The sequence below is a fragment of the Pelophylax lessonae genome (genome assembly GCF_965119305.1).
Source record: "Pelophylax lessonae genome assembly, chromosome: 3".
Classification (NCBI taxonomy): Eukaryota; Metazoa; Chordata; class Amphibia; order Anura; family Ranidae; genus Pelophylax; species Pelophylax lessonae.
Genome location: NC_138770.1, coordinates 306989542 through 307015248, shown reverse-complemented (window position 1 = coordinate 307015248; position 25707 = coordinate 306989542). Strand labels below are relative to the sequence as shown.

The 25707-nt window shown below is 43.7% G+C and overlaps 1 protein-coding gene across 1 annotated transcript in view; it reads left to right on the top strand.

The window, feature by feature from the left end:
* Positions 1-25707, top strand: part of LOC309550512 (uncharacterized protein) — a gene marked incomplete at both ends in the record, with an annotated part of 232977 nt that overhangs the window by 41951 nt on the left and 165319 nt on the right. The window contains 7 exon segments of the mRNA XM_082250875.1: positions 5105-5230; positions 10487-10776; positions 10780-10905; positions 11160-11408; positions 11412-11526; positions 21651-23935; positions 24842-25154. Of these exon segments, the coding sequence (XP_082107001.1) occupies positions 5105-5230; positions 10487-10776; positions 10780-10905; positions 11160-11408; positions 11412-11526; positions 21651-23935; positions 24842-25154 (3504 nt within the window).

Here is a 25707-nt window from a genome sequence, read left to right as displayed (position 1 = left end):
AGATTTTTTTTAGGGTTTGCCAAAGAAATGGGGCATGTAGCACATGTGGTACTCACCCTCTATGTAGGTGGGACACTGCAAAGCTCATGATTTCTGTAAAGAACTGCCCTGTGGGAAAATAGATTTATTCTTGTGTCAGCTGCCATTAGATACCATGGGGTGCAATACAGCAGAGTATACCCTCAGATGCCTAAATAATACTATCAACAAATTGTTTCTGATTTTTTAAACTAAAATTATCTGTATAATTGCAAGAAACTGAACTCATTGGGTTAAAGTAAAGTTTGGATGAACACTGTAGTAAATGAGGGTAAGAATCAGGGGAGTATCATGAAATGAGTGGGCCCGTGTGCAAGATCAAAAGTGGGCCCCGTGCATTGATAGGGAGGAGTGTGAAGTGTATGGCAGTCGGTAGTATGTGCAGAAGAGGAGTGCTTAGTGTATGGAGGTGGGTAATATGTGCAGGAGAGGAGTGCAGAGTGTATGGAGGTGGGTAGTATGTGCAGGATGGTGTCAGTAGGGCAAGTTCTTTATTATTATTATTTTATTTTTTTTACAAATGTAGCACTGCCCCCTTGAGGACTGCTGAATTCTTCACCTTCGGATCCCCCTGGGTTACTGTTAGCAACTGCAGCATGGACAATTTAACACTTTACTCCTTGGCTCAGTCAATGAACAGTCTAGGGGATGTCATTTTTTTTTTGTTGTTTTATTTAATTAGGGATGGGAGAAGGGAAGAGTGGGATACTCCAAATTAAACTATTCACAATGGATGAGGACTCTCACTGATGATGCAGCCAGACTGCAGATTCACCGTGCCTCTAGATGAATTTGGGTTAAGTCTTTGTATAGATGACTTGTTTGGGTAGATTATCTTCAGGATACACTCCTAGTATCCCCTTTCACTCAACAGACTGACACCCGTCCTCTGACTATCCTACATCGGAATGGCCCCCTTCAGGTCAGGCTCCTAGACACAATCTCCTGTACTCACAATACTGTTTTTCGAGGGTCTCCAGTGTGTCTGCCCTTCCAGTCAGCTCTCCTGGACCTCTGGGTTCAGTTCCTTTCCTCTGGTACCCAGGCCGACCACCTGTGACCACATGCCACCACTACAGAGGAGGAGGCAGCCACCACCCTCCCTCCGGGACTCTGCTCACCAGCCAAATACCCCGCAGCACATGGGCTCCTGGCTTTTATACAGTATCCAATAATGCACCGAGACAGCCAATCTCTGCTAATCCCTGGGACTGTATCAAAGCCTGTGTACCCATTTGTCAGGTTTCCTGCCACTGTCCAACATGCCTCCCTATTAAACCAGTGTGAAACACTATCTAAACCCAATAAATCACACACTGAGCACATAGAGCAGACCTAACTCACAGATCCTTGTCTCTGGTAGGCAGAAAGAAATATAGATTTGCCTGCTGCTCCACTGATAGGCAGACTGAGCCAAAAACTATACTCTCACTAGCACCTACCTTGAAGGGTGCTAAACAAATAATTTTCTTTGTATTCTTTTTTTTTTCATTTTTTCAAAATACTTTTTGTGGGCCAGTGAATGGTGTCAGTAGGGTAGTGGACTGTGTCAGTAGAGCAATGCACAGTGTCAGAAGAGAAGGACAGGGGGGCCAAGGGAGGACACAGAGGGGACGGAAAAAGACACAGGGGGACAGTTGGGGTGATTGGTGCAGTGGTGGGGGGCAGTTACAGCAGGGCCATTGTTAGAAATCATGGGGCCCCCTGCAGCCTATCTTATGGGGCCCTCAACCCTACCCTTGACCCTGCATACCTGCCAAAAGAATGCAGCTTTGTCTTCAAGGGGGACAAAAGGGAGCACTGGTGCTCAGTCAGGGGAGATTTGGGTCCTGATGCTTAGTGGGGAGAGATTGGGGGTCCTGATGCATAGTGAGGATAGATAGGGGTTCATGGTGCATAGTGGGGAGAGACGAGGGTCCTGGTGCATAGTGGGGGGGAAATGGGGGGGGGGTGTCCTGGTGCTTTGTGGAGAGAATTGGGGGCTCTGGTGCTTAGTGGGTAGAGATGGAGGGGTCTTGGTGCTCAGTGCGGGGTCCTGATATTTAGTGGGGAGAGATGGGGTCTTGTTGTTTAGTAGGGGGGAGATTGAGGGGGTTCTGGTGCTTAGTAGGAGGAGTTGATGAGCCCTGGTGCTTAGTGGGGAGAGATGGGGGGTCCTGGTGCTTAGTGGGAAGAGATGGGGTGGGGGCCTTGGTGCTTAGTGGGAGAGATAGGGAGTTCTGGTGCATATTAGGGAGAGTCGGGGGGGGTCCTGGTGCTTAGTAGGGGAGATGGGGGGTCTTGATGCTTAGTGGTGGCAGATTGGGGGGCACTGCCAGTCAGTGGGGGGGGGGGGGAGAGAGGCACTTGTGCTCCTTAACTGGCTGCTTTATCCATATGGAATCCTGTTTAGAAGGACCATCATCCTCTCGCTTTTCTTCCCGGCTGATTTTTCTAGTCTGAAAGGATGCCAGGGATGCCAGTGCAGTGATAGTTTAGATGGGGGTTACCGGTGCATAGTGGGGAGAGACGAGGGCCCTGGTGCATAGTGGTGGGGAAATGGGGGATCCTGGTGCTTAGTGGGGACAGATGGGGTCTTGCTGCTTAGTAGGGAGGATTGAGGGGGTTCTGGTGCTTTGTAGGAGGAGATGATGGGTCCTGGTGCTTAGTGGGAAGAGATGTGGGGTCCTGGTGCTTAGTAGGGAGAGAAGGGGTGGGGGCCTTGGTGCTTAGTGGGAGAGAAAGGGAGTCCTAGCGCTTATTAGGGAGAGATGTGGGTCCTAGTGCTTAGTAGGGGAGATGGGGGGGTCTTGGTGCTTAGTGGAGGCAGATTGGGAGGCACTGCCAGTCAGTGGGGGAGGGGCACTGGTGCTCCTTACCTGGCTGCTTGATCCATATGGAATCCTGGTTAGAAGGACCATCATCCTCTTGCTTTTCTTCTCTTCTGATTTTTCTAGTGTGAAAGGATGCCAGGGATGCCAGTGCAGTGATAGTTTAGATGATCTCACAAAAAGCTAAAAGTAAAAGAAAACGTCAGGCTCTGACTTATGACCCATCTATTGCAGAGCCCAGCAGAGGAGGTCAGTGGTGGAAGTCTTCCTTTGCTGCCACTTTTTTTTTACTTGGCTGAGCTGTCACTGCACTGGCTTCCCCATCGTCTCTCAAGGCGTGCTGGCCTGGCCACAGCAGCAGTGATATCACTATTACTTGTCAGCAGCAGCGGCGCCCCACCTCCCTCTTCCTTCAATGCGGTGCCTGGGGCCCTCTGGATGAAAAGATGGGCCCCTACCGCTGCAGCAATCATCCCCGACAACCCTGTATCATCCATGCGTGCAGGGTGGGTCAGCACACAGTGGGCCCCCCACCCTCGGGGCCCATATGCAGTGAACACCCTGCACACATGGATGATATGCCACTGGTAAGAAGGTAAATGCATTGGTACTAGCCGCAAGTAGAAAAAACTGTTAAATCTGCATGTCTGGAAAAGGTTGGACTACATTTTGAAGGATGCAAAGATCATTCTGTGAGAGCAGTTGATTAGCTAAATAACAAAGTTAAATCGTTATATAAATGTGCTTGCTGTAAACATTGATACTTAACCACCTAAGCCCTAGGCCTATTTCTGACACTTTTTGTTTACAAGTTAAAATCAGTATTTTTTTCTAGAAAACTACTTAGAACCCCCAAACATTATCTATATATTTTTTAGCAAAGACTCTGGAGAATAAAATGGCGGTCATTGCAATATTTTTTGTCACGCGGTATTTGCGCAGCGGTCTTTAAAACGCCATTTTTTTGGAAAGATTTACGAAAAAAAAAATCACATTTCACTGCATTTAAAAAAAACTAAACAGTAAAGTTAGCCCATTTTTTTGGTATATTGTGAAAGATGATGTCACGCCGCGTAAATAGATACTCAACATGTTACGGTTTAAAATTGCGCACACCCGTGGAATGGCAACAAACTACGGTCAATAGAAATCTCAATAGGCGACGCTTTAAAATGTTTTAATGGTTACCAGTTTAGATTTAGAGTGTAGCTCTTATTTTTAAACTATTGCTCACGCTCTGGCAATCGCGGCCATACCTCACATGTGTGGTTTGAACAGCGATTTAATTCGCGGCTCGACTTCCGTATACATTTTCTTTCGTGCGCGAGCTAACTGTGACGACTAACATTTTTCCTATTTATTTTTTTTAAACTTTATCACAGGTTTTTAAAAAAAAAAAAAAAATCTGATCACTTTTATTGCTGTCAGAAGCAATGTAAATATCCTTTGTGACACCAATATGCAGTGACAGGTACTCTTTATGGAGGGATCGAGGGTCTAAAAGACCCTAGACCCCTCCACTACACTTCCATGTATTAAAAATGCCAAAAACTGCATTTTTGAATACACTCGTTTTTTTTAAATCTGTCGCCTTTTGCAGCAGAGTAACCCAGACGTGACGTCATGGACGCCGCCTCCAGGTTACGTCATTGTAGACCCGATCAAAGCCGATTGCGGGACGATGGGACGGGAGACCCGGGCAAAGCCATAGAAGGCGGCGGGAGGGGGAGGGGACGGACGTCCCCTCCCACTCACCCGGGTAACGATCGAGTGGCTCCCGAGCCGCATTGGTCATTACCGACGGAAAGTCGACCACCGGCTCTAAACCACGGTACCGGGATGGTGCCTCTAGCTAGAGGCATCACCCCGGTATAACACCGCAAAGTTTGCCGACGTACCCCTACGTCACTTTGCGGTAAATGTTAAATACTGAGACGTAGGCGATCCCTGAAAACTCACCTCTTCAGGGAAGCATATAACACCTCCAACTAATCGTTTACTACTTCACCTCCTCCCTCAAAGTTATAACCTTTTGAACCACTTGCCCCACCCTCTTAGATTGTAAGCTCTCATGAGCTGGGCCCTCTTTATTTTATTGTATTGTAACTGTACTGTCTCCCTTTTATATTGTAAAGTGCTGCGTAAACTGTTGGCGCTATATATATATATCCTGTATACTAAAAATAATAATCTGATAAACATACTGTTACAGTATGCTGCATATTAAATTATAAAATATGTTATGTTTTTGGCAGATATTGATGAATGTCTTTCTTCTGCACTAAACAACTGTTCTGAGCATGCCATCTGCACCAATGTAGCTGGATCTTTCTTGTGTGAATGCATGGCAAACTACACAGGGAATGGTGTTATCTGCACAGGTAAGTTACCACAATAGTATTTATTTCAGATAATGTACACTTTTAAGCAGGTAAAAAAAAAAAAAAAAGAAACGTCTGTCCAGAATTTTCTGTCTAGATCCAAAGTTCTGTTGGTTATTGGATGGTGACCAACTCTTATCTGTGCTGATATTTGGGATACTTTTTATGACTTATGATAGTCACATATTGTCATGGTTTAACCACTTTACCACCGGAGGATTTTGCTGTCTTACACCCAGGCCACTTTTTGCGATTCGGCGCTGTGCAACTTTAACTGACAATTGCGCAGTCGTGCGACGCCGTACCCAAACTAAATTTATGTCCTTTTTTCCCACAAACAGAGCTTTCTTTTGGGGATATTTGATCACCTGTGCGATTTTTACTTTTTGCGCTATAAACAAAAAAAGAGCGTTTATTTTGAAAAAATAATATTTTTAACATGTTTTTTTTTATATGAAATTCCCCCCCAAAAAATGTAAAAATCAAATTTTTTTTAAATTTTTGGCCAATTTGTTTTCTGCTACCTAGGTTTGGTAAAAAAAAAAAAAAAAAAAAAAAATCACAATAAGCGTATTTTGATTGGTTTGCGCAAAAGTTATTGCGTTTACTAAGGGAAAGATTTGTCATTTTATGGTGTTTTTTTTTTTTTTAACGAGTAATGGCGGTGATCTGCGATTTTTTTTTGTGGGACTGCGACATTGCGGCGGACAGATCGGACCCTTGACTGACATTTGACACTTTTGGGGGTACCAGTGACATTACCACAGTAATCAGTGCTGTAAATATGCACTGTTACTCTAAAAATGACACTGGCAGGGAAGGGGTTAATTTTATTGGAGAGGGAGGGGTTAATGTATGCCTGATGCTTACTGACATGTGTGGGGGGAGGTGACTGAGTGACACAGGGACAGATCGCATGTTCAGCTATGCTGAACCATGCTATCTGACCCTGCCTGTCACTTAGGAGAACCGCCCGCTCTGTTTACACAAGCGGGCGGATCTCCAAACTCGATTCCCCGACGATCGGGGAAGAGCAGCGGCGATCGCCGCCGCTCCTCCCCTGGCCCGACTCCCGCTGTGACTGAAAACAGTGGGAGCACGCCTCGGCCGCCTACAGGGGGAGGAGTCCAGCGATGTAGGTTTACGTCGCTGGATGGGATTGTGCCACATTGCCGCAGTAGTGTCAATGTGGGCGGTCGTAAAGTGGTTAAGTAATTGTAAATTCTCTTTTTTTTTTTTTTTAATAACAAACAGGTTATATTTACCTGCTCTGTACAGTTGATTTTGCACAGAGTGGCCCGCATCCTCCTCTTCTCGGGTCCCTGTTTGGCTATCCTGGCCCCTTCCTCCTGTTGAGTGCCCCCACAGCAAGCAGCTTTCAGTTTCAGTCCATTCAGAAATGGAGCAGTGATCCTGCCCCGCCCCCTCTCTCTCCTGCTTAGCTGATTGTATTTGATTGACAGCAGCGGGAGCCAATCGCTCCACATTGCTGTCTCAGTCAGTCAATGAGGAGGGGGCACCTGAGACATTCCTGCAACATCGCTGGATAAAGATGAGCTCAGGTAAGTGTTTGGGGGCTGAGGGGGGCTGCTGTACATAGAATGCATTAAGATATAAAAACCTTCTGCATTTACAATCCCTTTAGGCCAGGGTTGTGCGATATATTTACATTATGCAAGGTGCATTGGGTAATCTTATTTATCTCTATTTTAAACACACAAAATTAGCCACAGGAGTTGTTCACTTTACATGTGGAAAGTTGGAAACTTTACATTTCCCTTATGAAATATTAGTGATATAATTATGTGCAATATTAGCTTAATTATCTCATCAGATTTAATAGTAATGGGCCCCTTGTAAGTTGGAAAAAGTCATTTCAGCAATACAGCAAATATTTGTAACCACTTAAACTATACATATTATGCATTAATAAATATGCTGCAAAACTGCAAGACTGATAATACAAAGTATAGTAATTCACCAAAGGGAGTACACCCCTCACATTTTTGTAAATATTTCATTATACCTTTTCATCTGACGACACTGAAGAAATTACACTTTGCTACAATGTAAAGTAGTGAGCGTACAGCTTGTACAACGGTGTAAATTTTCTGTTACCTTAAAAATTACTCAACACACATCCATTAATGTTTAAATCACGGCAACAAAAGTGAGTACACCCCTAAGTGAAAATGTCCATATTGGGCCCAAAGTGTCAATATTTTGTGTAGCTTCCATTATCTTCTGGCACTGCCTCAATCCTCTTGGGCATGGACTTCACCAGAGCTTCACACTTTGCCACTGGAGTCCTCTTCCACTGCTCCATGATGACATCACAGAGTTTGGTGGATGTTAAAAACCTTGCGCTCCTTCACCTTCCGTTTGAGGATGCCCCACAGATGCTCAATGGGGCTTAGGTCTGGAGACATGCTTGGCCAGTCAATAACATTTACCTTCAGCTTCTTTTGCAAGGCAGTGGTCATCTTTGAGGTATGTTTGGGGTCATGTTGGAATACTGCCCTGCGGCCCACTCTCCAAATGGGAGGTGATCATGCTCTGCTTCAGTATGTCACAGTACATGTTGGCATTCATGGTTCCCTCAATGAACTTTAGCTCCCCAGTTCTTGCAGCACTCATGCAGCCCCAGACCATGACACTCCCACCCTCGTGCTTGACTGTAGGCAAGACACACTTGTCTTTGTACTCCTCACTAGGGATGATCAAACTTTTGAAAAGTTTGGTTCGACCAGAACACCCGAACTTCCCAAAAGTTCGGCCCGGATTTCAGAACCCCATTGAAAGCAATGGGACCCAAACTTCGGTAATAAAAAAAAAAAAACACAATTTTGAAGCCCTAAAACCCAATAAATGCCCCTAAAAAGTGCACAGGGTTCTGGGTCATGCCCCAGGGACTATTAATCACACAAAAAAAAAAAAGTTCTTAAAATTGTCATTTTTGATAGAGAGCCAATTAATGAAAGAAAAAAAAAACTTTTTTTGATTTTGACTTAGGATTTAGTGTCTGGGGGGGGGGGGGGGGGTCTAAACAGTGTACCTGTGAAGTTTCAGCTCTGTAGCATGTCCAGAACCATAAAAAAAGATTGTTTGTATTATGTCACTTATAGAACAGGGATATGGCTTCGCTATTTTCACACCTTGCCGGTTTTGTAGCAGGCGTTTTTTTGGGCATTTTTTGGGGGTCATTGGAGGCAGGCATAACATCAGAACTTCTGTATAGGGGTATATATACACACACACAATTATATGTTTATATACCCATACACATATATAGGTGTGAAAGTAGCAGAACACTATACTTGCGCTAATTAAATAATTAACACCAATATGGTTACGCTCCTATCACACCTATATATGTGTAAAATACATACAAGTGTGTATATTTATATATATATATATATATATATACACACACACAAGTGTGTGTGTGTGTGTGTGTGTGTGTGTGTGTGTGTGTGTGTGTGTGTGTGTGTGTGTGTGTGTGTGTGTGTGTGTGTGTGTATATATATATACCCCTATACTGAAGTTCAGATGTTTTCCCTTCCTCCAAAGACCCCCCAAAAACACCTGGGCGTTTTTTTTTTGGGCATTTTTTGGGTTCTTTGGAGGCAGGCAAAACATCTGAACTTCTGTATAGGGATATATATATATATATATATATATATATATATATATATATATATATATATACATATATATACACACACACACATATGTATTTTACACATACACATATATAGGTGTGATAGGAGCGTAACCACATTGGTGTTAATTATTTAATTAGCGCAAGTATAGTTTTCTGCTCCTTTCACACATATATGTGCAGGTGTATATATACAGACATGTGTGTGTATATATACCCCAATACACAAGTTTAGATGTCATGCCTGACTCCAAACTTGTCCTCAACTTGTCCCTGTATTACAATGCTAGGAATTTGGCGGGGGCTATCTTATATACTGGGGGGCGTATTCACTAATGATTGGCCTAGGGACCCCCTAGTCACTCCAATCACATTCCTAGCATTCTCCTGCCCACTCAATTGGCTTTTACTAATGGTTCTGGTCCAATCACAGGCTTTTAAAGCCCATTTCCTGGCCCATTGCATTTTGGTCGGTTCTGGTTGCTGAATTCCAAACTTTTTCAGCAAAAAGTTCTAAATTCGCCCGAACCTCGAACAGTCAATGTTCGGGTCGAACCAATGGTCGACCCGAACCGTTCGATCATCCCTACTCCTCACCTGGTTGTGGCCACACACGCTTGACTCCATCTGAACAAAATATCTTGGTCTCCTCAGACCACTGGACATAGTTCCAGGCTTTCTTGTGCATCACCTTTGGAAGAGGCTTTCTTCCTGGACGACAGTCATGCAGACCAATTTGATGCAGTGTGTGGCGTGTGGTCTGAGCACTGACAGGCTGACCCACCAACCCTTTAACCTCTGCAGCAATGCTGGCAGCACTTATACGTCTATTTCCCAAAGACAACCCCTGGATATGAAGCTGAGCACTCAACTCCTTTGGTCAACCATGGCGAGGCCTGTTCTGAGTGGAACTTGTCCTGTTAAACCACTGTATGGTCTTGGCCACCGTGCTGCAGCTCAGTTTCAGGGTCTTGGCAATATTTTTATAGCCTAGGCCATCTTTATGTAGAGCAATAATTATTTTTTTCAGATCCTCAGAGAGTTCTTTGACATGACGTGCCATGTTGAACCTCCAGTGACCAGTATGAGAGAGTGAGAGGAATAACACCAATTTAACACATCTGCTCACCATTCACACGTGAGACCTTGTAACACTAACGAGTCACATGACATCGGGGAGGGAAAATGGCTAATTGGGCCCAATTTGGACATTTTCAGTTAGGGATGCACTCACTGTTGTTGCCAGTGGTTTAGACAATAATGGCTGTGTGTTGAGTTATTTTGAGGGGACAGAAAATTGACTGACACTATTACGCAAGCTCTACACTCACTACTTTACATTGTAGCAAAGTGTCATTTCTTCAGTGTCGTCACATAAAAAGATATAATAAAATATTCACAAAAATGTGAGGGGTTTACTCACTCTTGTGAGATACTGTAGGTCATCTATGTAGATGGAGCAACATAATCCAATTCTTTCTAAACATCATCACTCTTCTTACAAATTCTTTTACCATAATTCATCACATAAATAAAGCAAATATGTTTCTTCTTCTGTTAAGAAAGAAAAGCTATCTTCTTGTGCTTTTGTGTAGTCCTTAGTATGCGTAGAAATGAGTCCTCTGTCACCACCCTAGTTCCTGTCACTAATGCCAGCAGTGTCACACCTGGTGTAAATGAAACTATTCAGAGCCCGAGCCCAACATCACCTGTAAACCAGACCACAGTGACGACTCCAGTGCCTAGGACAAACACAATTCTTGTCACATCTGATGTAAATGTAACAGGTCAGGGAACAAGTCCAGCAGGACCTACAAACCAGACTGGGATCACCACTGAAGCTCCAGTCACAAATATAAGCACCCCTGTTGTTAATTCAACTGTTTAGAGCAAAAGGCCAACAATGCTACCAACAAACCAGACCACAGTTACCACCCCAGTACCTGAAGCACATACTACTTTAGTCACATCTAGTGTAAATGTAACAAGTCCAACAGGACCTACAAACCAGACTGTGAGCATCACTGAAGGTCCAGTCACAAATATAAGCACCCCTGATGTCAATTCAATCGTTCAGAGCCAAGTACAACAGTGTTACCAAACCAGACCACAGTTACCACCCTAGTACCTGAGGCAAGTACTACTTTAGTCACATCTAGTGTAAATGTAACAAGTCCATTGATTCCTTCTACCCAGACAACACCCACCATTGCAGCACAAGTCACAAACATAAGTGTTGCCACCACTAATACCAATTTACCTGTACAGACCCAAAGCACCACAATACTGCCAACAACACAGACCAAAATAACCACTTCAGTACCTGAAACAAATACAACTTCAGTTACATCTGATGTAAATGTAACAGTCCAGGGCACAACAGTACCTGGAAACCAGATTACAACCAGCACTGCAGCTGTTCAAACTCCAAGTTCAACCACACATATAAACCAGACCACAGACACATCAGTTACACCAGTGTCTACTAACAGCACATCTGTGGTCTCTACAACTGGATAAACAACAACAACAACAGCTACAAATATTACTGCTACCTCAACTCAAAAAACTTCATCTACAGCAAGAACAGCAGCCACAACTACTGTGCCTACCACGAGTGGGAGTTCAGCTGCAGGTAAAAGCAATGCTAAAAGAAGATAAATGTCAATGAAGAGGCTATATATGTTTTGATGATGTATACTTTTTATGTCAAGTGTACCATTTAAAGTTGAAATCTGACCTTACGTTCAGTCTTGCACAGTTGTACAGGCTTCTGTCATGTACTGAAATGGCTTACTCTAGAAGACTCTTTAGCATCATTTGGTCCTAACCTGCCCAGTAGAGATGGCTTTGCGGTTCGCCCGGTGGTCGGCTCCTGGCAAATTTTGCTTGTTCGCTATACGCCAATTTTGCGAACACATGGCGTTGTTTGCGGCGGCCATATTAGTTTACATTGGGGAGAATTTTGACCCATGACACAGCCGTCAGGTGGAATGGGACAGCCAATTGAAACATTTCGGCACATGGACATGCCCCCTACCCTATAAATAGACCTGAGCTGTCGGCCATTTCACATTCTGCTTTTTGTCAGCGTAGGGAGAGGTCTGCTGTGTTCATGAGGGAGAGATTGCCAGACACAAATAGCTCTGTTAAGATCCACAAAAGTCCTTTTCAGGGCTGGTATTTCGGTATAGGTCTACTACAGTCTCTTCATTTTAGGGACAGGTATCCAGTCTGTGCTTTAGGGGCAGTTAGAGATTGGCAGTGACACAAAACGCTCTGTTAATGTCCACAAAAGTCATTTAAAGGGCTGCAATTTTTTTGGTATTGGTGTGCAGTGCACTATATAGGGGGGGGGGGGGGGTAATCAACGGTATAATATACTTTGTAGAAACCATATTATAGTGGGTTAGTATACTATTGTGCACTGTCCAGCATTGTGACAGGTGTGGTGACTGAGCATTGCTGCAGCAATACTACAAACAGTGACAAAAGCACTTTTAATGTATTATAACGGGTGTGATAGACCATTGGCCCCCAATACCAGTGGCCCCAAATACCACATATTGAAGTGGGGTGTTATCTGAATATACTTTTACAAGTGTATTTGTGTCCTGCAACAATATTGCCTCTTTTGCTGTGTTAAGTCTGATACTCACAGTGCCAAACTCACTGGCCAATTTTTGAACAACTGGTGTGATAGACAGTGGCCCCCCAATACCACATATAGAAGTGGGGTGTTATTTAACAGTATACATTTCTAAGAGTGTATTTTAGTCCTGCAAAAATTTGGCCTCTTTTGCTGTGTTAACTCTGCTCCACACAGTGACAACAGTTACTGGCCAATTATTTGTAGTGTTGGTGCTGGTGTGATAAAACTGTGCCCCCCCCCCCCCCAATACCACATATTGAAGCGGTGTGTTATCTGAGTATACTTTCATAAGTGTATGTGTGTCCTGCAACAATATTGCCTCTTTTGCTGTGTCAAGTCTGATACACACAGTGCCAAACTCACTGGCCAATTTTTTGAACAACTGGTGTGATAAACCTGTGGCCCCCCAATTCCACAGATTGAAGCGGGTGTTATATACCTTTTTCCAGATATACTGCGATTCTCTAGAAACTGTTGTCACAGGGTAATTTAAAAACATGACAGGCAGAGGCAGACACTTACGCATGGGGTGGTAGGGGTAGGGCAGGAGCAGTAGGCCGGAGCCACAAAGTGTGAAGTTTCGAAAGCCGCGTGAAATTACATCAAAGGACGCACCAGGCTTGGTTGAGTGGCTCACTCAGCCTTCCTCTTCTGCACCCTCCTCATCTTCTCTATCTGCACCCTCTTCACTCTCTGCTGTGTGCACCCCCAAAGACACCACAACATACCCTCTTGAGTCACTGAAATTATTTTCCGATCCATCACAAGACATTTACGATGCGCAGCCATTGTTGGCATCGGATCAGGAAGAGGAGGTAGCAACAGCCGCCACTCAGCAGTCTGACGACAGTACCCAGATCAGCCCAAGGAGGTTGGTACTCGCTGTACTGCCTAATCCGAGATCTCGATTGTTAGTGGTGGGGAAGGTGACGTGGATGATGATGTGTCTATGGACATCACGTGGGTGCCCACAAGAGAGGAAGAGGGGAGTTCAGAGGGAGAGATGGACTGGCAGATAGGGAGGAGAGGCAGGCAGAACTTGCATTGCACAAGAGGTACAAAGCAGACTGCAAATGTATCAGAAGCGAGTGAAATGTACATCAACCATGTACAGTCACATCTGGCGCTCCAAGGATGCCGGCACATGGCTCCGCAGTGTGGGCTTTTTTTAAATGTGTCCGTTGCTGACAACAGTGTTGCCATCTGCAGCCTTTGCAATCAACGCGCAAGACGCGGTAAGCCCAATACTCACCTAGGGACGACCTCCTTAGGAAGGCACCTGAACTCCCATCACCGAGCCCAGCGGGAGCAACACCGTCAGAAACCACAAAGCCACACTCCAGGCTCTCACCATCCAGCCTCTTCTCCTCTCTGCTCACATTTGTCCTCCGCTCCATCTTCCATGATGCCGTCGTCACGTTGTTCTGGAAAAAGGCAGGCTTCTGTGGCCCAAATGTTGGAGCATAAAAAAATGATGACGCCAGATAACCCACTAGCCCAACGTTTGACTGCTGGCTTGTCGGAACTGATAGCCCGCCAACTACTGCCATATCAACTGGTGGACTCTGAGGCCTTTTGTAAATTTGTGGCCATTGGAACACCACAATGGAAGGTCCCAGGCAGGAAATATTTCTCGCAGAAGGGCATTCCAGAGCTGTATGGGCATGTTCAGCGGCAAGTGAATATATCTCTGGCACACAGTGTTGATGCCAAGATACATCTGACCACAGACACATGGTCTAGCAAACACACGTGCCATGCATGGCACACGTCCTGAACTTGGTGGTGCAGCGATTTGTTGCCAAATACCCAGGGGTCCAGGACATCTTGCGGCAGGCCAGGAAAATCTCGGGCCATTTCAGAAGATCTTACACAGCCATGGCACGCCTTGCTGACATTCAGCGGCGACACAACCTGCCCTTCAGGCGTCTTATTTGTGACTGCCCGACGCGATGGAACTCAACGTTGCATATGCTTGATAGGCTGCTCCAGCAGAAACGTGCAGTTAATGACTACCTGTACGAACTCTGTGGTAGGACAGGTTCTGAGGAGCTTCGGTTTTTTCACCTCGCCAGTGGCTGCTCATGCGGGACGCATGCAGACTTCTGCGGCCATTTAATGAGATCACCAAACTGGTCATTTTACGGCCAGGGCGCCATAAGTGACATCATACCTTACGCCTTATTTCTGAAACATGCATTGCGTCGTGTCATTGATCAAGCAATCGAGGAGCAGGAAGATGAGGAAGTCGCAATGTTGGATGAATTCCCAGTGGGTGCTACTCCATCTGAGACAAATCAACAGCAGGAGTCTGAACAGGAGTCAGAGGAGGATGGTGCTGAGGGGGGGGGGATGAGGAGGAACAAGAAGAGCATGCTTTAAACCTTTCTGGGATCCCTGGTGTTATCCGTGGATCGGGGGAGGAGAACGAGGACGACATTATCCTGGATGATGAGCTGGAAGCAGGCCACTACACCGCTTCCAGCTTAGTGCGAATGAGGGACTTCATGCTCCAGTGTTTTAAGGGGGACCCCCGTATAATAAGCATAAAGGCCAAGGACCAGTACTGGGTGGCAAAGTATTAAGACCCCCGGTACAAACAAAAAATGGCGGAAATGTTACCACAATCACAGAGGGCGGTCAGAATACAGTGCTTCCAGGCCTTGCTGCGGGAAAAGCAGCATTCTGCTTTTGCGTGCGCTGGCAGAGGAATTTCCAGTCACAGAGAGACAGTTGCGGGTAGGAATCCCAACAGCACCTGCAAGAAGAGGGCGGTTTGAAGATGTCTTGATCACTTCAGATATGAGATCCTTCTTTCAACCGAACCATCGACAGCTGTACTCCGGATCCAGCAACAAGGAACGCCTAGACCGGAAGGTGTCTGACTACATCAGGTTAACGGCCGATGTGGACACTCTGAGAAGTGATGAACCCCTGGACTACTGGGTGGGCAGGCTTGACCTCTGGCCAGAGCTTGCACAATCTGCAATGGAAATGTTGGGGGGGGGGGGATCGTGACCGATGAGCGCACTCTCCTAGCTCATGACAGTGTAGACTACCTCACATTTATAAAAATGAATGAGGCATGGATCTCTGAGGAATTCAACACATGTGACCAGTAGACCATGTTTCATTGAAATTCCTCATGCCAGGCCACAAATATCCGCCAGACCGCCATCCACCCACAGCAATTTCTGGTCCTTGGCTTCGCTACATACAGCGGTATAAAAGGCATTTCATGTCCATTGAATGGCAAATTTTTGGGGCCTATACAGACCGACACTTACTTCTGTATCCTGAATGCCTAATGAACCTTCCGCCACAGAATACTACGTTCTTAGCTGTCAGGTAAACCCATGTGGGCTAATTTTTGGGGCCTATACTGGCCGACACTTACTTCTGTATCCTGTGAATGTCTAATGAACCTTCAGCCACCAAATGCTACGTTCTTAGCTGTCAGGTAAATCCATGTGGGCTAATTTTTGGGGCCTATACAGGCCAACACTTACTTCTGTATCCTGTGAATGCCTAATGTACCTCCAGCCACAGAATACTACGCTCTTAGCTGTCAGGTAAACCCATGTGGGCTAATTTTTGGGGCCAATACTGGCCGACACTTCTGTATCCTGTGAATGCCTAATGTACCTCCAGCCATCAAATACAACGTTCTTAGCTGTCAGGTAAACGCATGTGGGCTAATTTTTGGGGCCTGGAATGGCCGACACTTACTTCTTTATCCTGTGAATGCCTAATTTTTCAGACTGGAATTGAAAATCAGTTGGTCTGTAAAGGTTCCGCCAAAATGTGGAATGGATGCGGACCCATTTTAGAGATGTGGGAATGGACCCTATATGTATTTGACATGCATTTATTGGCTGCTGTCAGTTCTGGCTGATTTATGGAAAAAAAAAAAAGAAAAAAAAAAATTTTTGCTGTAAAAAAAAAAAAAAACAAAAAAAACCAAAAAACAAATTTAGGGCAACTTTTCCTATTGCAATACTTCTGTTATGACATTGTCCGTGTGCTGGGACTATCTGTGCACAGCTAGTACATCCTTTGTGGCTGCAAATATGACCTAAAGGTTTTTAAAGTTCGTCTCCCATTAAAGTCAATGGGGCCCGCCGCAAACTTGTGTCAGCTGTCAGGCTCAGATGTTGCTGAAAGCCCATGTCCCCAAAAACTGAAAAAAAAAAAAAAAACAGAAATCATTAAAAGTAATTTCTAGTCATATAATCATTGTCAGCTAAGACAAAATGCAGGCTGGAGGCCTAATTCACTGCTTAGAGCGGAATTCCAGCCTCAAAAAAAAAAAAAAAAAAAAAACGATTTGGGGCCATCCGCTTGCTGAGTGCAACCTGAAAAAGAATTTTTTTTTGGTCATTTACCTTATTATAAAAGAAAATATACTCACTTTCCTTCCACTTCCTCCCTCTGCGGCCGCGGCCCGCGCCGTCACTTCCGGTTTGCGATGACTCCTGGGAGCTGATCATTGCACCCAGGAGTCAATGCGCCTGCACTGGCCCTGCTCGTCACTTCCGGTGCAGCCGCGGCATTCCCTGCTAAACAGCTTCTGGGCATGCCCAGAAGCTGTGCAGGGATGCCGCGCCTGCACTGGAAGTGATGATCGGGGCCGGTGCAGTGCATTGTGGGACTCCAACGTCACGGAAGAGGAACGCAGTGGCTTCAGCTGCCCACACCTGAGATGGCAGCGCTGGAGAAGAACTTTTCAAGGTAAGTATTTCTTCTTACAGGTAAGTGCGACCCGGGACAGTTCAGAGGCTATCCATTATGGCATGTACTAGCCCTGACTGTCCTGGGGGTATTTTTAGCTAAAATTGACCCTCGAGGCCAGAACTCCGCTTTAATACTCTAATGGCATAATACGTTTAAAAAGAATGCATGTGTTTATTTAATACATTTTGAAGTAAAAGTAGAACTAAAGGCAAAAAACTTTTTTTTTTCTTTATAGATGGGAGGGTTATCATCCTTTTCAGGATTATTTTTGCCATCTGTGTCCCATTACAGAGATTTCACTTCACTTCCTGTCCCATAGGCAAAACAGGAAGTGAGAGGAAAATCCCTACAAATTAAGGGAATTTGTAAAGGGAAACTAGAACTAGTGTCCCTCTTGGAATATTTCCCCTCAATTACTTTTCTGGGGACAACCCAAAATTTGGGACTTTATTGTACTTTCAATGATAATGGTATACAGGACAAATCTCCCTAACGTACAGCAATAAAAACTAACAGTTTTTTAAAAAAAAGTTTTGCCTTTAGTTATATTTTAAAAGTAATTTTTTAAAACTTCTTTTTCACATGTCTGTCCACTTGTCAGCTCTTTTTTTTTAGTTTAAATTGGTTTACCAAATAAAAAAGCGCTATTAAACAAATTATTCAGTTAGCTTTGTCAAGTTACCTGACATATAATGATTAGAGATGTATAGAACTGTTCGCCGGCGAACAGTTCCCGGCGAACTTAGCATGTTCGCGTTCGCCGCTGCCGGCGAACATATGCGATGTTCGGTCCGCCCCCCATAAGACATCATTGAGGCAAACTTTGACCCTGAACTTTACAGTCAGCAGACACATTTCCAGCCAATCAGCATACCTCCCTCCCACACCCTCCCACCTCCTATAAATAAGCAAGGGCAGCATCCATCTTAGATCATTCTGAAGCAGTGTGTGTAGTGAGAGTAGGGAGAGAGCTGCTGCTGCTGTTAAGCTAGGGACAGTTAGTCAGTGTTCCTGGTCTTGCAGTGTTCTTGGTCCACTACTGCTGTAATATCAGCACCCCAAAAAGCCCTTCTAAGGGCTGGTATTTGTGTTTTTTTTTTTATATATATATATATATATATATATATATATATATATATATACCTAGCGTCCCCAAAAGCCCTTTTAAGGGCTGGTAATTGAGGATTTTTTTTATTTATATATATACATATATATATATATATATATATATATATATATATATATATATATATATATATAGTGTCCCCAAAAGCCCTTTTAAGGGCTGGTAAGGTAATAGAGTTTTTTCTTTATATATATATCTATATATATCTATTGTACACTGCAGTTGCCTGCCCGCTGTGTGTGAGAGGCCACAGACCTACCACAGACTGTACTGTGTGCACACCACACTCATTTCGGGTGGCACAGGCACAGTACCTTGCATTTTAAAAAATATTTTTTTTTTCCTCTGTCATAATTGCAGTGAGTGCTGTGTCAGGTCCACAGAGTGCACTGTACCCACTGCAGTGCACTGCCCACCACTGATATATATACGGTGGCACAGCATCTTGTTGCAATAAATTGAAAAAAAAAAATATTTTTTATTATTGCAGTTGCCTGGGCTGCCAGTTACTGTCAGGTCCACAGAGTACTGTGCCCACTGCAGTGCCACTGTGTGCCCACCCACCACTGATATATAAGGTGGCACAGCAGCTTGCAAAGTAAAAAAATATATATATATTTTTTAATTGCAGTTGCCTGGGTGCCAGTGACTGCTGTCAGGTCCACAGAGAGTGTACTGTGCCACTGCCCACCCACCACTGATATATAAGGTGGCACAGCAGCTTGCAAAGTAAAATAAAATATATTTTTTTTAAATTGCAGTTGCCTGGGTGCCAGTGACTGCTGTCAGGTCCACAGAGAGTGTACTGTGCCACTGCCCACCCACCACTGATATATAAGGTGGCACAGCAGCTTGCAAAGTAAAATAAAATATATATTTTTTAAAATTGCAGTTGCCTGGGTGCCAGTGACTGCTGTCAGGTCCACAGAGAGTGTACTGTGCCACTGCCAACCCACCACTGATATATAAGGTGGCACAGCAGCTTGCAAAGTAAAAAAAAATATATATTTTTTTAAATTGCAGTTGCCTGGGTGCCAGTGACTGCTGTCAGGTCCACAGAGAGTGTACTGTGCCACTGATATATAAAGTGGCACAGCAGCTTGCAAAGTAAAAATATATATATATATTTTTTAAATTGCAGTTGCCTGGGTGCCAGTGACTGCTGTCAGGTCCACAGAGAGTGTACTGTGCCACTGCCCACCCACCACTGATATATAAAGTGGCACAGCAGCTTGCAAAGTAAAAAAATATATATATATTTTTTAAATTGCAGTTGCCTGGGTGCCAGTGACTGCTGTCAGGTCCACAGAGAGTGTACTGTGCCACTGCCCACCCACCACTGATATATATGCCTGCAAGAGAAAAAGCCAGCCGCAGAGAAGCCGTATTCCTGAAAATATAAGAAAAATGTTGTTTTTTAGGGGTTCTGGACATGCTACAGAGCTGAAACTTGACAGGTACACTTTTTAGACCCCCCAGACACTAAATACAAAAAATGACATGCCTGCCTAAAAAAATGCCCGCTAAATGCCTGCAAGAAAAAAAGCCAGCCGCAGAGAAGCCGTATTCCTGAAAATATAAGAAAAATGCTGTTTTTTAGGGGTTCTGGACATGCTACAGAGCTGAAACTTGACAGGTACACTTTTTAGACCCCCCAGACACTAAATACAAAAAATGACATGCCTGCCTAAAAAAATGCCCGCTAAATGCCTGCAAGAAAAAAAGCCAGCCGCAGAGAAGCCGTATTCCTGAAAATATAAGAAAAATGCTGTTTTTTAGGGGTTCTGGACATGCTACAGAGCTGAAACTTGACAGGTACACTTTTTAGACCCCCCAGACACTAAATACAAAAAATGACATGCCTGCCTAAAAAAAATGCCCGATAAATGCCTGCAAGAGAAAAAGCCAGCCGCAGAGAAGCCGTATTACTGAAAATATAAGAAAAATGCTGTTTTTTAGGGGTTCTGGACATGCTACAGAGCTGAAACTTGACAGGTACACCTTTTAGACCCCCCAGACACTAAATACAAAAAAATGACATGCCTGCCTAAAAAAATGCCCGATAAATGCCTGCAAGAGAAAAAGCCAGCCGCAGAGAAGCCATATTCCTGAAAATATAAGACAAATGCTGTTTTTTAGGGGTTCTGGACATGCTACAGAGCTGAAACTTCACAGGTACACTTTTTAGACCCCCCAGATGCTAAATCCAAAGAAATTTTTTATTTTTATTTTTTTTTTAATTTTTCCAATAATTGGCTCTCTATCAAAAAATTATAATTTTTAAGAACTTTTTTTTGCGTGATCCCTCTCCGGCATGCCACAGTCCAGGTGTTAGTCCCCTTGAAACAACTTTTCCATCACTATTGTGGCCAGAAAGAGTCCCTGTGTGTTTTAAAATTTGCCTGCCTATTGAAGTCTATGGCGGTTCGCCCGGTTCGCCGGTTCGCGAACATTTGCCGATGTTCGCGTTCGCCGTTCGCGAACGGCGAATTTTAGGTTCGCGACATCACTAATAATGATACTGCTAAATTTGACTAGGCAAACTGAGAGGACCTTTGCAGCACATATAAGTTCAGTCTTCAGAAACCAAACTTTGTCACAAAATGTCTTCAGCTGATCCTTTTCAGAGTGTCAATTTCTTCTACGTGCCATTGATGCCCTTATAGACTTAACTAGGTATTTCTGCTGTAAGTATGTGCACCGCAAAAACAATAGTGACATCTCCTGGGTGAGCATGAAAATTCAGTTAAGTACAGGTTATACTCCAATAATGTACTGATAGTACTTTTAAAAAAACTGGAGCTGATTTAATTAAGGGGTAAAGAACATAAATGGGCAGTTTAGAATTACACATTTAGATATATGCAGTATTTACTCAGTAGTGTAAAATCAGTGATTGTGTTGGCCATTAGTTCAATTTTGAACACTTTAAGAGATAGAAGTGTTACAAATCTACTTATAGCAAACCCATGGGCAAATGTGGATATTAAGTCTTAAAATAAGTGCATAGAATCTTCTGACAGGCTTTAGGTCACTATTCCTTCCTGAAAATACATACCAGGATATAATTTATAAATCATTGTAATGACATCACTGTTTTATTATTCTCAGTGGCAGAATCCACCAACTGAACCACCACCGCATCTATTTATTCAGAATCTTCATCTGAAGATACCTTGACTATTAATATTGACAGTATTAAAATACTAAAAGTATAAATATTAATTTATCCCCTTTTTTTTTTTAGATCCTTCTTCTACACAAATCAACACTACAGATTCCGGTTCAGGAGATGTTCCTACAGTAGATCCAGAAACTACTATAACAAATAATACTTCAACAAGTGATTATATCAGTAGTACAACTCCAACTGCTGGAAGTACAGATAATGAAACAACTACAGTTACTGCAACTACCAGCGCAGCTAATGAAGAAACTTCAACTAGTGGTGACATATTTGATACAAGTACCAGCCCACAAGAGTTGACCACAACAAGGGGATCTGACATAATTACCAGCTCAGCAGTAAAATCATCTACACTTGATGAAGAGGTTTCAACTAGTGGTGACATATTTGATACAAGTACCAGCCCAGCAGAGTTGATCACAACCAGGGGATCTGACATAATTACCAGCTCAACAGAAAAACCAACCACAGCAGATGAAGAAGTTTCAACTAGTGGTAACATATTTGATAAAAGTACCAGCTCAGCAGAGTTGACCACAACCAGGGGATCTGACATAATTACCAGCTCAGCAGACGAACCAACCACACACAAAACTACCAGTGCAACAGAAGTATCAGTTACAATCTATGGTACGTCTCGTCCTAGCACATCAGAGGTATTGACAACGCGAGAAACATCCAACCTAACTACAGCTAAAGAATCATCCACAACTGATGATACAACAGATGTAGGTACCAGAACAGAAAAGCCAGCTATAACTGGTGACACAACTAACCTAACTACCAGAATAGCACAAGTATATTCTACAGCTAGTCACTCACCTGATGTAAGTAGCAGCACATTAGAGGAGCCAAATACAGCTAGTGACACATCTACCCCCACTGCAGAAATATCAACCACAACCAGTGACACATCTGACTTAACTGCCACAAATGATTACACATCTGTTACTTCTAGCTCAGTCAATGAACAAACTACATCTGCTGATACAACTGACAAGTCTTCCAGCACAGTAGAGAAACCATCTACAAATGGTGACTTAACTAAGAAAACTTCCAGTATAGCAACTGAACTAGCTACATCTGCAGGTACGCCAAAAACACCCATAGACACATCAATTGCCGAGACATTACAGACCACTAAACATAGCACATTTGATGCAGTCACTACTAATGCAGTTGATCAAAGTACATCTATTAATCCTGAATCAAGCAGACCTGGAGAAAGAAGTACCCCTGATATAATTTCTAGCACAATACAAGATGCAAGCCCAACTGACAGAGGACCTACTGATGGTACCACCTCCAGTTTCATTCCTGAGACTAGCACAACAAATACTGCAAGAAGCAGTCCTGATGTTATCACTACTGTACTTGTAGACCTAGGCACATCTACAGCAATGTCTACAAGGGATGTCACTAACAGTGCCATATCAGAAATAAGCTCTACAAGAGAAAATTCAACGACAGAGATAACTAACACCACTGCATTTGAAATAAGTTCAGATTCTGGGAGAACTGTTATTCCCACAACAAATGGTCCAGTCACAAATATACCACTAGAACCAAGTACCACACGAAGTATAACCTCTGGCAGCATCATTGCCACATCTGAACCAGGGCAAAAGGCAACAGAAGAAAGAACAACGCCTTTTATAGGAACCAGCATACCACATGAACTTAGTACTTCTGAAGAAAGGCCTTCAACGGCTGGTATCACCACAAATGCTGACATCAACACCAGTAGCAGTGAAGTAAAAACTACAGCAAAAATACTTTTAACAACATCCCAAATCAATGTTGAGCAAACCACTGGTGTGATAAGTCCTACTACTCAGCCTGAAATTATCACCACTAGAAACAGGACTACAGAGGCTATTATCACAGGGGAGACAAGTGTTAGTGCTGGACCTCAGCTAACTACTACTAGCTCTGCAATTGCAGTTACAAGTCAAACTCCTGAAATCAGTACTTCTGAAGAAAGAACAACTGAATCTGAGCTGGAATCCAGCACACCTGGAACACCTTCTGCAGTTGTTACTCTCACCAGCACACAATCTCAGACAAGCACAAATGACAGCATTACTAGTTCCTCTTCTGTGCCAAGTTCAGCTCAATCTACAACTGAAAAGACAACACCCCCTGAAACCTTTAGAACAACTGAACAGACCACGCCACAGGTTGTCAGTTCTACAACAACTCAGATAACCAGTACATACAGTCCTACCATTATAATCTCCACACACACCACAGAAGCAACCAATACTCCCACTACCATTACACCTAATTCAACCATAATATCCACCGGCACTACAACCCCTGGATACACAACTACAGTAACCTCTGTGGGAATTTTAAATCCTACTTTTCAGCCTGCAGTTACCACCACTGTAAACAGGACTAAAGAGACTATTATCACAGGGGAGACCAGTGTTAGTTCTGTACCTCAGCCAACTACTACTAGGTCTGCAATTGCAGTAACAAGTCAAACTCCCCAAACCAGTACTTCTGAAGAAACAACTACATCTGAGCTTGAAACCAGCACACCTGGAACACCTTCTGCAGTTGTTACTCCCATTGGCACACAATCTCAGACAAGCACAACTGGCATCATTACCACTACCACTTCTGTGCCGAGCTCAGCTCAATCTACAACTGAAAAGACAACAACCCCTAAAACTTTTAGTACAACTAAACAGACCACACCACCGGTTGTCAGTACTATAACAACTCAGGTCACCAGTACACATAGTCCTACCACTAAAATCTCCACACTCACCACAGAAGCAACCATTACACCTAATTCAACCATAATATCCACCGGCACTACAACCCCTGGATACACAACTACAGTAACCTCTGTGGGCATTTTAAATCCTATTACTCAGCCTGAAGTTACCACCACTGTAAACAGGACTAAAGAGACTATTATCACAGGGGAGACCAGTGTTAGTTCTGTACCTCAGCCAACTACTACTAGGTCTGCAATTGCAGTTACAAGTCAAACTCCCCAAACCAGTACTTCTGAAGAAACAACTACATCTGAGCTTGAAACCAGCACACCTGAAACACCTTCTGCAGTTGTTACTCCCATTGGCTCACAATCTCAGACAAGCACAACTGGCATCATTACCACTACCACTTCTGTGCCAAACTCAGCTCAATCTACAACTGAAAAGACAACAACCCCTAAAACTTTTAGTACAACTAAACAGACCACACCACCGGTTGTCAGTACTATAACAACTCAGGTCACCAGTACACATAGTCCTACCACTAAAATATCCACACTCACCACAGAAGCAACCACTACACCCACTACCAGTACTATTAATCCTACTTCAACCATACCAACCTCTAGTACTACAACCCCTGGATACACAACTTCAGTAACCTCTGTGGGGATTATCAATACTACTGTGACAACATACACACCTTTGACAACCACCAATGGACCAATTTCTACTTTAGGCACTAGATACACAAGTATAACAACAGCTTCTTTGCCTTTAACGTCTACATCATCCTGGATAAATTCCACAACTCTGGCCATAACAACACAAGGTGAGTAGGTTGCATTTAATATGACTTGAGTAGTTTTAACATTAAAGATGAATTCCAGGCTGATATAAAGACACCAAAGAATGCAATTCTTTATTATTAAAAATACATTACTAAATGCATTTGAAGTAGTGTAAGTACTTTGACTTTATATCTGCCTTCTGCAATCCCCTTTAGACAGGGACAGAGAGAAGCAGTATATGGAACCAATCAGTTATGCTACAGTGCTCATTTGTTAAAAAGGGAAAGGTTCATGAGAGAGAAAGAGAGAGAAAGAGAGAGAAAGGAAGAGAGAGGTCATGAATCTGCTGGATTTCTTGTTCACTAGTCAGCCACAGAGTGGGGGGCGGTTTGGGGAACATGACCTGTTAGGTGTTAACCTCCTTGGCGGTATTCCCGAGTTTGGCTCGGGGTAAAATTTCAGAGTCATTAGCGGTAACCCCGAGCCACACTCGGGGTACCGCTAGGGAGATCGCTGGATCCTTATATCTGCAACCCCCTTTACAACAGAGTTTAGACAGTGACAGAGAGAAGCAGCATATGGAACCAGTTATGC